Genomic DNA, 12,853 nt, shown 5'->3' with positions numbered 1-12,853 from the left:
AGCCTCCCCAAAGACCAAAAGTAAAAGATTTAAATTATTTTTCTTAGTTGCTCTCTGGGGTGTCCTTATAGTTTAAGTTCCATGCAAAGGGGGCTTTAAAATAACATTAAACAAGAAATACAGGTAAGAAGGTACCTTTCAGGTTAAGTTGGTAACAGTGCAATAGTCACATTGGCTTAAAAAGTGAGTGGGTGGAATTTTTGGCATGTGCCTGCATTTGACTATTTATTGTAGCTTATGATATATGCCATGGCTTTGGCCTCTCTGCTCATAAAATCCTGCTGGTCCACAAAGATACCAGATGGGAGGCCACAAGGTTGTTATTTTTAAATCATTCTGGTTAGCAATTGATCTAGGACCAAAAATGAGGCAAGTGTATACAAAGAGTTTAATTAAAAGGCATGTAATTCAACTTTGTTTCTGATATACGAAGCCCTACTACAAAATCCTGAACTTGTGGTCACACTGAGGCAGTCACACTATCTCAGGTCAGCGCACTCATTCCTGGACAGTCTCAAGGATTAGAAAGCTCTTCCCTGGCCTTGGGTACCACACCGATTAAATTTAATCCATCTTGCTCAAGTCAGATCCCAAATATTTGAGCAATGCTTGCCTGATCTTTACACTATTTCTGTTGTTGTTGTTGTTGTTGTTGTTGTTGTTAATCCTCACCCAAGGATATTTTTTCATTGATTTTTAGACAGAGTGGAAAGAGAGAGAGAGTAACATCAATGTGAGAGAGACACATCGATTGATTGCCTCCCACACAACCCAGGACTGGGGCCCAGGATGGAACCTGCAACCTAGGTACGTGCTTAACTGGGAATCAAACCCACGACCCTTCGGTCTGCAGGCTGATGCTCTCACTGCTGAGCCAAACTGTTCAGGGCTGCTCTTTACTCTTTACTTGTGATTTAATGGCCCAGTTTCTTGCCACTGCTCTTTAGATGTCTTAATTTGGGTCTACCTCAATTAATCTCCTGGACATTCACTCTTAACATACTCCATATAGTCCCAGAGAGTAAGGATACACAGAATAGAACTCAATATTCTAGGTATGTTTTAACCAACAAAGTCGAATGAGCTGCTAACACCTTTTTGTTATGAGCAATATATTTCTGTTAATTTAGTGTTATTCCATTAATTTTTTTGCTTAACTTTACATATACTTGGCTTCTTAATGAGCTTTCATTATTAAAATAACCTACAGTCTTTTCTCTTCTTTTGCTATACAGACACATCTCTGCAGTATTATACTTGTATATTTCACCTTTTATACTTGTGTAGTTATTCATTTGTTTTTATTAAATTCTATCTCACCAAATTTACTCCAACCTGGATTTTGACTCTTTGATCCAACTTATGAGCAATTGAACTTTAGTTTCCACTGAAGCTTGTATTCATGCCTCATCTAAGTAGTTAATCTCAATGCACAAGGCCAAGAACTGATCCCTCTAGCATGTAGTAGAGGTGACATTGATCCATTAAAGAGCATCATTTGGGTGAAGTTACTCAACCAGATACAAATTCACCTAATAGCAATCTCTTACAGTCCACATTTCTCCAGCTTGCCCGTAAGATAACAAAGGTGGACTTTTCAAACATCTTACGAGAAAATATATGCACGCTGTCTACACCATACCTGCATTTGCAATAGGAGACTTCATCATTGTGCCCTAAGAAATTATGATTTTCAATTCAAATTGATGATTCAACCACCTTGTCAAAGAAGAGGGAGGATAACTCTCAGGAGGGGAATGTTTTCACCCTGGCACTGAAGCTACCTTTTCAATAAATAATATTGTCTTCCCATTCTCTTTTCTTCTGTATGTCTAACCTAGTTGAAGTCACTTTGTTGTCATGACCTTTTTACTTTCACCATCTCTGGGTAAATTAGCAGTATTCCTACTGGTTACTATTTTACTCAACATGATTAACTGCGTTTCTCTGGGCGCTCAGAAGAAAAGGCTCTATCACAGACTATCTCTGGCTCCAACACAAGGATAAAGACTTCCTGAACCGAATGCCTGCCAAAATCTAGACTAACAACCAAAAGAATCTTAGTAATTAGAACTATAAAAAAATAATAATTAGTTTGCTAATTAGAACAACTTCTCTCTACTGAGCAGGCATGGGGTTGGAGCACGACTGCCAGTTGGTTCAGACAAGAAGAGGAAGGAAGTAACTCAGAGATCAAGAGCACAAGCTCTGGGCCCTGGAGGACCTGAGATTTGAGTTCTGGCTCTACTGGGGGTATTAACTCTGGGATCTTGGAAAACTTTCTTACAATGTGCTTCTGTTTCCTCATTTAAAAATGGGGATAATAATTTCCACCTTAGAAGATCACTTTAATGACTAAATAAAATTTGTGTGCACCTAGGACATGATGCTTAATAAGAGTTCAATTAATGTTAGTTATTATTATTCTATGCTTAACAAACTTCTGATTTGATTTTTAGCTTTCCAAGTTTACATACAGGAAAAGATGGGCTAATTAGTCATATTTCTATACTGTACTATTATTTAGCTATAGCTAAATATCAGAATGTAAATTCCATGTGACCAGGGATTTTGCTCTGCTTTCTTTCATGTAGAATCTAAAACACTGCTTGGCACATTGTAGGTACTTAATTAGTATTTGTTGAATGAATAAAGAAATAAACCTAGGTCCCATTTGTCCACATTCACTGTCTTTTCAGATTGTGTATGTGGTTTAGGTGGATAAAATGAGAAAATGTGGGTAGAACATTTAGCACAGCTAGACACTGATACATATTTGATAAATAGCAGCTATTATGATGTTCAAATAACTCCCGGAAAGTTTACTAAGGGCAGATAAAGAGCTATGAACAGCCAGGCTGCTGTGGCTCAGTGGACTGAGCGCCCTCCCATGGAGTGAGAGGTCTTGGTTCAATTCCCAGGCAGGGCACATACCCAGGTTGTGGGCTCAATCTCCAGTAGGGGGCGTGCAGGAGGCAACTGATTGATGTTTCTCTCTCACATTGATGTTTCTCTCTCTCTCTCTTTAAAAATAACACATATTTTTAAACAGCTATGGACAGATAGAAAGAAGCTATAGAAAAAATGGGTTTTCTCTACTCTGAGAACTTTCAGTCTAGTGGGGAAGCAGACCAAAATAATTAAACAATAATTATTGTACAGAACAATATGAGAATACAAAACACTAGGTTCTTCCCAGGTTGGAGAGGTAAGCAAGTCTTCTCTGACAAATTCACTTTCCAGTGGAGACCCAGAGATGAGTAGGAATTAGATAAGTAATAGAGAAATAGATCCCAGGTACAAGGATCAGCTTGTGCAAAGGCCCTGAGGTAGGCAAGATTTTAGCTTTCTTGAAAGATCAGAGAAGCTAGTTGAAAGGTATGAATGTGAGGGGGAAAATGTGAGTTATAAGACCCAGCATCTGGCCAGAGGCAAGACCATACAAGATCTCTATAGGCCATGCTAAGAATTTAGCTATGGAACCAAGAAGTGTTTGAATGGTCTGCAAGAGTGGGACATAACAAATCAGAATAGATTTTGTATATGATTATGGCTGCTCCGGGGTGAGTTGAGGATACACTCATGCATACAACTTGCCTGTAGCCCAGAAGAGCCAGTGACAGGAACAGGAAAGGCATTGGAGGTCTGCCTCTGCTGACTCTGCCTCAGCCCACACACCAAGGGGCTCTGTTGGGACGTTAAGGAGCATTATTTCTGATTGGCCAAATTAGCCACTGATGCATGACCAATTGTCTCCTCCTGTGAGGAATTCTACCTGTCAAAGAAAAAATGGAAAAAGACAGACAGTAAGACTGCTCTGTCCTTGTTATGCCTATCAAGGGGCTATTTGCATTTTCCCAGATGCCCAAAGTAAAAATAGGCAGACAAAACCTACTTTATTTGTCTTTCTTCCAGAACTCACAGGAAGTTTTATGAATATCCTTGTCCTTTCCCACAACACTAGGGTGTGGGAGGGCAGATTATTTTTATCCTTTATCTCGTCCCTCTTTCCTCCTCTCCACCCCACTCATTTCACAGATAGAAAACCTAAATCTCTGACAAATGAAATGACCATCAAAGATTATTGTCAGAGATAAAGCTAGGATTAAAGACTAGTTTCATAATTTCAAACCTTTGTTATCCCATTTTCATATCAGACACAAAAGGCATTGGACCTCATGATTTCTCTCTCACAAAAACATTCTCTTTCCATGCATGGTACACAGAAGTGAATAGTCAATAGGAGTGGTTTTCATTCTCCCTGTTACACAGAGAAGCTATCCTGAGGTTCAGTCTATATCCAGCTGCTTATTGGGCATCTAAACCTGGATGTTCCTGAAATGTCTCCAACTCATTATAACTCAAACAGAAATCTTTTTCTCCATCCCCAATCATGTTCCTTTTTTTTCACATTTCTTATTGAAACACTGCTCTTCCTCCAGTCATCCACTTCTTCCCTCTACCTTAACCCCCACATCCCATTAATCAGACAGCCCTATATATTACTTCTCAAATGTCTCTCACATTATTTCTTGGTTCACCTCCAACTCACCCCCATTGCTTTTGGTTTTCCCTATGCTTAAATCTGGACTATTGTTCCAATGTCTTCCTTCCACCCCTCCATTCTCCTCTCTGCCCCTAGCATGATCTACCCAAAATATAGATCCCGTGGCTCTACTGTTTTAAGTCCTCCAAAGACCACCCCGCAACACTTGCTTGAAAAACCTAGCCTTAGCATTGTACCCCAGTCTCTTCATGATATCATTGTCTGGAGCTCTCCACCTTGCTCTGAGTGCTCCAGCCATACCAAATGACCTGCTTGTCCCCAGCCCATGCTCTAGCCCTCCATTACCTCTGATATCATTTCCTGATATCTTCTTCACTCTGGCCTGCCCCCTGTTTCTCTAATCCACCACGGTTCATTCTTTCTTAGGACCTCCACACTGGCTGTTCCCTCATTCTGGAACCCTCTTTCCCCCAGATACTTGCATGGCTAATTCCTCTACCTTCTTCACGACTTCCCAAGTGTTGCCTTCTCCATTGGGTTTACCCTCACCACTCTCTTTAAATGTGCACACTGGTTATATGTTTTACCTAGTATGCTCATCATTCACTATTGTCAGGGCTTCACCACCTCACCGCTTACCCCTCCCTCTAACATGTAAATTCCAGAAGGCAGGGAATTATTTTCATACTATTAAGTTTACTGGTATATTCTAATCACCTAAAACAGTGCCTGATAAATAGTAGTTGCCAAATAAATATTTGTTGAATAAATTGAATGCACAGATATCCATGTTATTTTACATCTCTCTTTTCACATGTTCTTCTCTGTGTCTTAAATACTCTAATTTGTTTTATTCCCCCTCATCTGCAATCTTACTGATGCTGTTTTACTTCAAACATTTCTTCTTTACTTACTGGTTTCCCCAACTTCTTGGGTCAGAGGAATGCGTGTTATCTTTCTATGCCCATCTCCTAATACATACCAGAGAATGAAAGGCACTTAACTGTTTGTTGAACTCAACTGACCTGAATAATGCTGTATTTCAAGAAAAGAAACCAAATACATAGATCACACAAACTAACCAAATTACGCAGAAGAGCTCATTCTAGAGCCATCAATGATCTTTGTTCCATCAGTCTTTTCACTTAACACAGAAGGTACTGGTGTATCAAGGTGGACAACTGGTTGACAGCTAGTCTCAGATCAGATGGTTAGTGCATTCTGGTTTTTAGAACTGGGGAATGCTCCCTGACTGAAAATAAATTAGGAGAAACAGAGAGTAAAATCACTATTACTTAATTATTTACTACATATATAAACTCTTAGCCTCACATCAAACTTGTGAAGCAGATCTTATATCTATATTTTACAGATGAGGAAGCTGACATTCAGAGATTTCAATAACTGTCCAAGGTGTCACACAACAAGCAAGGGGCATGACTTGAATTTGACCCAAATGCCCTGTGGAACAAAAGCCCAGCACTAGGTTGCCTCCCCTCCCACAGTGTGGGAGTTTTACTCCCAGAATCATTTTTCTATACATTATGAACTCACCCATCTGTTTTATTGTCTTTGCATCTATGGTGTCTGGTTCTTTTATTACTTTGAACACAATGTGGAATGTTTCTTATGACATAATTCTTTCAAAGTTAGACCCTATGTGTGTATGAAATATAATAAAAAGTAATACTGACCTGCAAATACCACAGAGTATAACACAGAAGCCATCAAATTGCAGGCTTGGAAGAGGTGCCCCTTTCAAATGAGCTACCTGAAAAATCCCACCCACACCTTTCACGATGTGGACTGACTGGCCAGCACTGGGCACCTTGCCGTACCTACTTTGTTACTGAAGAGCAGGTCTATAAACCTGGATATGAACTTTTTCATTTCCTGCTCAAGGATTTCTAATTTCATAGGCAAAATCAAAACAAATAAAAACAAGAGAGGAAGCAGTCAGGGAAGGTGAGGACGTACAGGAGAGGACGTTTGTTGCAATTACCTTTTTAAAATCTGTTTTATTGATTTTTTTTTTAAGAGAGGAAAAGAGATAGAAACATCAATGTGAGAGAGAAACATCGATTAGCTGCCTCCTGCATGCCCCCTACTGGGGATAGAGCCTGAAACCTGGATATGTGCCCTGACCGGGAATTGAACCAAGACCTCTCAGTCCATGGCAGGATGCTCAATCCACTGAGCCACACCAGCTGGGCAGAATTACAGTTTGATATATATATATATATATATATATATACAGTTTAATAATTACAGCCAGATATATGCTATGCCTCAGGGATGAACAAAGGACATTCTGGTTAAAAGAGCCCTTTAAGGAGGATTCTTATGAATGACAGACTTGCCAAAGCACTGAGAAGTCTATTCTAAAGAAAAACACTGTATTCAGTTTGGTTACAGTTATCTCTTGTTGTGACCAAGGAGATGAAGGGCAGAGGAGTAAACAGCTGTCATAGAACAAGAGACCATATTCACCAACGATTACTCAACCCACTGACTTAATTTCAGCCAGGAAAAGCATCAGTAAAGATATTTAATCATTGAAAAGCTTAGCTGAGTAGAACCAGAGATGACAATTATGTAGCCCCCAAGGTCAAAGGTGGACAATGCATGGTCTGGAGAAGGCTGAAGATGCTTCTGGAAGCTTGACCTCTATGACCTACTGGATGCTCCAGTGACAAGCAGAATTCAGTCTATGACCAGAGAACAATCAATCTGTTGGTCCACTGCTTATGTTGATAGCCTGTGTTTGGATGTCCTGTCATTTGTCTCTGTCATGAGTGAACTTTGCAATGAAATGTACGTCATTCAATTTAATGCCTGGGAGAGGCCTTAGAGATTGATCTTATCCACCCCCTCATTTTACTGATGAAATTTCTCAGGCATAGAAAGAGTTAGGGAATTCAACTTTTTGTCTTTCACGAGAACATGAAGTGCAATAGCAGAAAACACATTCTGGATTATTCAGAGCGGTGCTGAATTTGCATATCCTGCCTGGCTGGCCCCATGAGGATACCTGCATTTGTCAGAGCATGTGTTCCAATTTGAGATTTGGAAAATATGATCACCTTATGGGCTCAGAAAATCAGGTTGGAAAAAATAAAACGTTCAGAAAATCTGGTTTAGCTTGCGCATCCACACCGAGGAGCACAGAGGTTCACAAACTGGTGAAGCAAAAAGAATAGAAACATGTTCTACTCTTTTTCTTGCTTTTTTTTTTTAGGCTTTCATGAAAATATGTGCTTTGGGGAGAAATAGCTACCATATGAAAGTCCCCAGCTGAGCTACCGATAAAAGTTTCAATAGGAAGAAATACAGATAGCTAAGAGGGAAGGATGTACTTATACCTGGAACAGAGTGGATTAGAATTTAGCAGGTCCATAAAATTAATTTTCATGAATTTTAAAAGCTTGAAAATGCTCTGTGAAAAACGAATCTAAATACATTAGGCCCATGCAGCTAACCTGGTAGGAGACTGAGCATGAGAGATGCCGGAGAGGATGGACTGCTGCCCAGGGAGCTGGTGGCTGTCAGAAAGGATCTGTGATAGCAAGCATGGGCCCCAAGAGAGGAATGCTAGTGAGCTGCAGGGCACTCTCCTTGGTCTCAGAATCTGCTCCCTCCACCCAGAGCAGCAGAGGAGCAGCGGAGAGCCCTCAGAGCTTCTGGAGTCAAACAGCAGCCCAGTTAGTGTAGGTGGTGAAGAAAATGAGAAGGAGGCCTCAGGAGCCCTCTTTGTGTAAGGAAAGTAAAACCTACAATAAACTTAGGGAACCAGTAAAGAGAACAGAAGAGTGAAGCTTTGTATTAGGCACAGTTCTCTGTTTACACTGAAAATAGAAACATGAAAACTAAATTGCAGGCAGCTGCCTTTCTCCTTTCTTATTCTTCCTCCCTTTACACAGTGCTTAACTCTGCAAACATCCGGGCCCTAAAAGGACATTAAATATTGGTTGGTGGAGTCTTAACATCCCAGAGCAATCCAGAAATGTTTACACAGGGTGCCTGAAAAACTCTTAAATTCTGAAAGCATTATAAGCCTAATATTCACCAGTTAGGGAAAATAATCAGAACCTCTAAACATTTCCTAAGGTAAATAGTAAAACATTATTTGACCCCAAAACTTAAGTGGTGATTTGAGGATGGTTTTACAGATGATTGGCACTTACGTTTTTTAGCATAGACATTGAAAGAGACAAAAGTGTTATTACTACTTAAGAAAGGATATTTTATCTTAGCATTACTTCCTCTTTCCTACTTGCACAATAAAACAGGGTGTGTGTTAATAACGCCTATGCAGATAGTGAGCTTGCTGGCCATTTACCCTTTGTGCCCTGGTAGTACCTTTCATGTAGAGGTAACTTGCTCGTGTACTTAGCGACCATTTTTTGTTGTTGTTGATGTTGCTGTTTAAAAAATGAACACCGCCTCCTCCATTTTACAGAAAGCAGAGAATTGCACCACAGAAATGGCAATAAAGAGGCTGAGAAGACTCTGAAGTTCAAGTGTTAGCGAATTTGAATTTGGACATTGAGATATTGCCTGTGCATCACTTATCCCCTTCCCCATATTCATGTTCCGATTAGGGCAACTGAACACCTAGCTCATTTGGTTCCTGTTTCTTTTGGATTTCCCCTTCTGGTTAGAGGCTCAGTGCAAGGGTAGGAAAAATTATGACTCTTCTGGATGTGTGTGTGTGTGTGTGTGTGTGTGTGGTTTCTGTTTATAGATAAAATTATTATTTTTGCATGTATTCCTCTCCCCAAATAACTAGATTATGAACTTCATGACAAGCAACCTCACATATATGCTATCTTCAAAGCTCAAGCAAAAATCAAAATGTCTGCCACAGAGTAAAAAATGATGGATTGATTTTTTAAAAAATATCAATGAATGAATGAATTCTTTGTTTCTGATTGAGCCTACTTGGAGGCCCCACCTAGTAACAATGGATCCCAGGAAACTGTGTTCCGTGTGGCAACTCAACCTGCTATTGTTTGAGTTCAGACTTAGTCTATTTTTCACACTGTGGGTATAGGCTGAAATATAAACAGGGCCATCTTGCTTCCTCTGTATATTTTGGGTTCTAACCATTCACCATAGATTACGTCAGTCGTTTCTTTCTGATCTCTCTAGGACAGAACATTATTCCATCCTGTGAGCAACAGCTGCATGGATTGCAACCCTGCAGAAAAGAAGATTTTCATGGCCAGATGTGACCCTCTATCTGAGACTCAGCAGTGGATTTTTGAACATATTAATATGACTGTTTTAGAAAAATTTAACCACCATGCCAGCTCCTAGAAAGAAAGAAGAAAGAGTGATTAATTTTTCGCCAGCATCTGGGTGGAAGGAATCAGGAATAACATTTCCTAGATCTAGGAAGCCTGGTTTAAAGATTTGTAAATGCCACGTCAAAGTAGGTTGTCCTGGAGAACTTCCTGCATCTGAAGAACTTGGCTGAGAACCTCACCAGCTGCTTCTGAGAACTTGAGACTAGCAGTTCCCTTGCTGGCCAAGGGCGAAGATTATTTAGGGACTTTTCAAAACAACTGCTGAGTTAATCAATCCTAGTATTTCTCAGGTCAAACCCTGCAGTAGTGAGTAGCTATGAATGGATCCTATCATTTGGGTGGGAGGGGGGTTTTAACAGAGTGCATGACTGCTCTGACAACCTGAAGATACCCAGGTGTAGAACTAGCCACGCTGAAGGGGTGAGCTGTGCCCTGTGGTGCCATTTTCTGACTAAGAATGGGTTAAGCAGGTTTAACCCTTAAAAGTGCTGCAGATGATTTTAGAGTGCTCATACCATTCTGTTTTCTTGTAGTTGTTCTTCTTTTTCTTGTTTCTTTTTTAAACAAAGGTGTGCTATCTAGCGTAAGACTTAAATTACGTCATGAAATGGACTTCCAGTGTTTCCATTCTTGCATTGGCCATTTTCTTTTTCGAGCAGAAGTAACTAACTGCTTGTAAAAGTTCGCACTCCGTCAATCAGCTGAAGTTCTAATTCAGTGCCCTTGTATGAACCCAGTTTAAAAACAAAAAACAGAACACTATGCTACCAAGTTCCTCCAAAGAGAAAGACTTCACAGAAGCAGCAAAACCATGTAAGGTTTAGGAGAGGGGTTTCCTTAGGAAATCTATTTTTACTTTTCTATTATTTTTAGAATTTTAAAAGTCTGATGTTTGTCTGGTCATAATTTTTATTAAGGAAGGGAATGGAGTGAGGTTGATGTAATTTGTTTAAGGAGATTCTTAAACCCAAATAAATCTACACTCCAAGTGACGTGTGAAAATGTCTCGCTCAGTTCACTTCAGTTCTGTTTGATCAGTCCTCAGGACATAGAAGTGGTTTTATTTGTTTGGTTTTAGGCTTTTTTGTTTGTTTTAATATTGTTGATTTTAATAATGTTTTTCTTTCACTTGGAAGTGCACAGAAGGAATTTCCATTCATAAAGTGCTTCTGACACTGTTTTCTATAAATGGGACAATATTTCCGGGGTGAAGAAAGGAATGATTAAAAAACTAAATGGAACAATTAATCCTTAAAATAATTATTTTTTACTTTTCAATAATAATGGGGATGGGAGAGGAATATATAGGGGTCAAGATGGGTTTAGAGGAAAAAATCATGTTTATTATACATTTCTCGAGTTTATTCTAAGAGAAAGAAGTTTTTATTTTGTCATCATTTAATTTGGTTTTCTTCTTAACAAAAATGTATACACCATCTTGGATATAGAAGCACTAAATTTTAGAGTTGGGAAGACTCTTAGTCCAATTCCTTTGTTTTTACAGATAAATAACAAAAGCCCAGAGAGGGTTGTCTGATTCCTAGCAGGGCAGATGCGTCTTCTGACCCTACTAAGTGCTTTTTCTCCTGTTCTTTGTTGCTTCACCCTGTTACCAAGGTGATTCTGATTATTACTCGGACTTAACTTACAATTTTCAGTCACTGGATGAAAGACTATGCCTCCCTGGGGATGTCTACAAGAGTAGTATTCACGTTCAGAAGCTTTAATATATGAAACCTCTTCTTGGAAATGTTCATGGCTTTGTTCGCTCCTCAAAATCTAATCAAATTGTCCAATTAAACTGCCCTGCCGATATAGTTGGGGAAGTATTTTGTTATCTTTACTGATTTTTCAAGCGTTTTTTTTTTGAAGAACTCTTCTTTTTACACTGACAGATTTTTTTTTTTTTTTTTTGAGTGGGTCAAGAGATCTTAAAGCTTTCAAGATGCATAGTAGAGAAAATCAATAGTGAGAAATTAACCTGTGTGTTGAGCAATTCCACAGAGTGAGGGAAGCTTTGTCTCAAGTACTCAGAGAGCAATCTGGTTTCAGAATGAGATGAGCCTATAAAAATTCACATTATGTCGTTAAATAGCTGACTGCTATTTACACTTCCACCCAAGAACCAACCTTGGATTCTGCACCCTGGAAGGCTGTGTGTTGGCATCCCACTCTAACCGTGGGAAGCCAGCCACGGCGTGCTTGGCACTGTCCTCTGAGAAAACCTGGATGCTGCCTCATTTTAGTGCAAACCCCAGGATCAACAAAGAGTGGTTTCCTCATTTCAGAGGGATGATCTCTTGGATCTAATCTCACCTTTGAGTCCAAGGATATAACACAAAAAATTAAAGGATATAACACAAAAAAATTTGAGACCATCAAAGCCAAAATTAAAACTTCAAACTGCCAAGGAATTGTTAAATGTTACTAATGGGGACCATCCCGATAGACTAAAATGAAGCCAAAACAATCTACCCCTAAGCAGAAGGGCAAGGAACCACCAACAAGCACATTTCAGGTGTTGCCCATACCACCGAAAGTTGGGACTCTGCTTACTTGAAATACCACTATTACCATTCTGAAAAGTAGGAAATTACATACGTTGGTATATTTATTTGGCCAAGAGGACTGAATGGCTTTCAGAACTATTCTCTTTTCTGGAAATAGCATGAGTAGATGTTGTACAGTAGAGTGCTGACCAACCCTTATCTCAGATTGAGAGGGAAAATATAAATTAATCTGGACTCAGAAATTGCTACTTCTCCACAAGAAGAAGATGGTTTTGTCAGAAGTTAGAAAATAGCTAATTTTTTAAATCCTCTCTATGTATTTACTGAGAAAAGTCTGTGCTGAAAAACAGTTGCAAACTAATTGTGGGATTTATACTTTGTTCCAAGGCTGGATTAGAATCATGGTGATAATGATGTATTGGCGTCAATGTCTATTGCTATTTAGTTAAAAATATTATGATCACATGATTTGTTTTATTTTTATTTATTTATTTTTATCCTCACCCGAAGACATTTTTACATTTATC

General features: G+C 39.3%; 1 protein-coding gene across 1 annotated transcript in view; it reads left to right on the top strand.

Annotated features, from left to right (window-relative positions):
• GALNTL6 (polypeptide N-acetylgalactosaminyltransferase like 6) overlaps nt 1-11,247 on the top strand; it is a 1,114,860-nt gene extending 1,103,613 nt beyond the window's left edge. Inside the window, exon 13 of the mRNA XM_036240055.1 lies at nt 9,659-11,247. Coding sequence (XP_036095948.1) covers nt 9,659-9,826 — 168 coding nt within the window. The 3' untranslated portion in view covers nt 9,827-11,247. The remainder of the gene's footprint in view (nt 1-9,658) is intronic.
• The last annotated feature ends 1,606 nt before the right edge of the window (nt 11,248-12,853 follow it).

The sequence above is a fragment of the Molossus molossus genome, unplaced genomic scaffold (genome assembly GCF_014108415.1).
Source record: "Molossus molossus isolate mMolMol1 unplaced genomic scaffold, mMolMol1.p scaffold_m16_p_4, whole genome shotgun sequence".
Lineage (NCBI taxonomy): Eukaryota > Metazoa > Chordata > Mammalia > Chiroptera > Molossidae > Molossus > Molossus molossus.
This window is presented reverse-complemented; position numbering and strand designations above follow the sequence as displayed.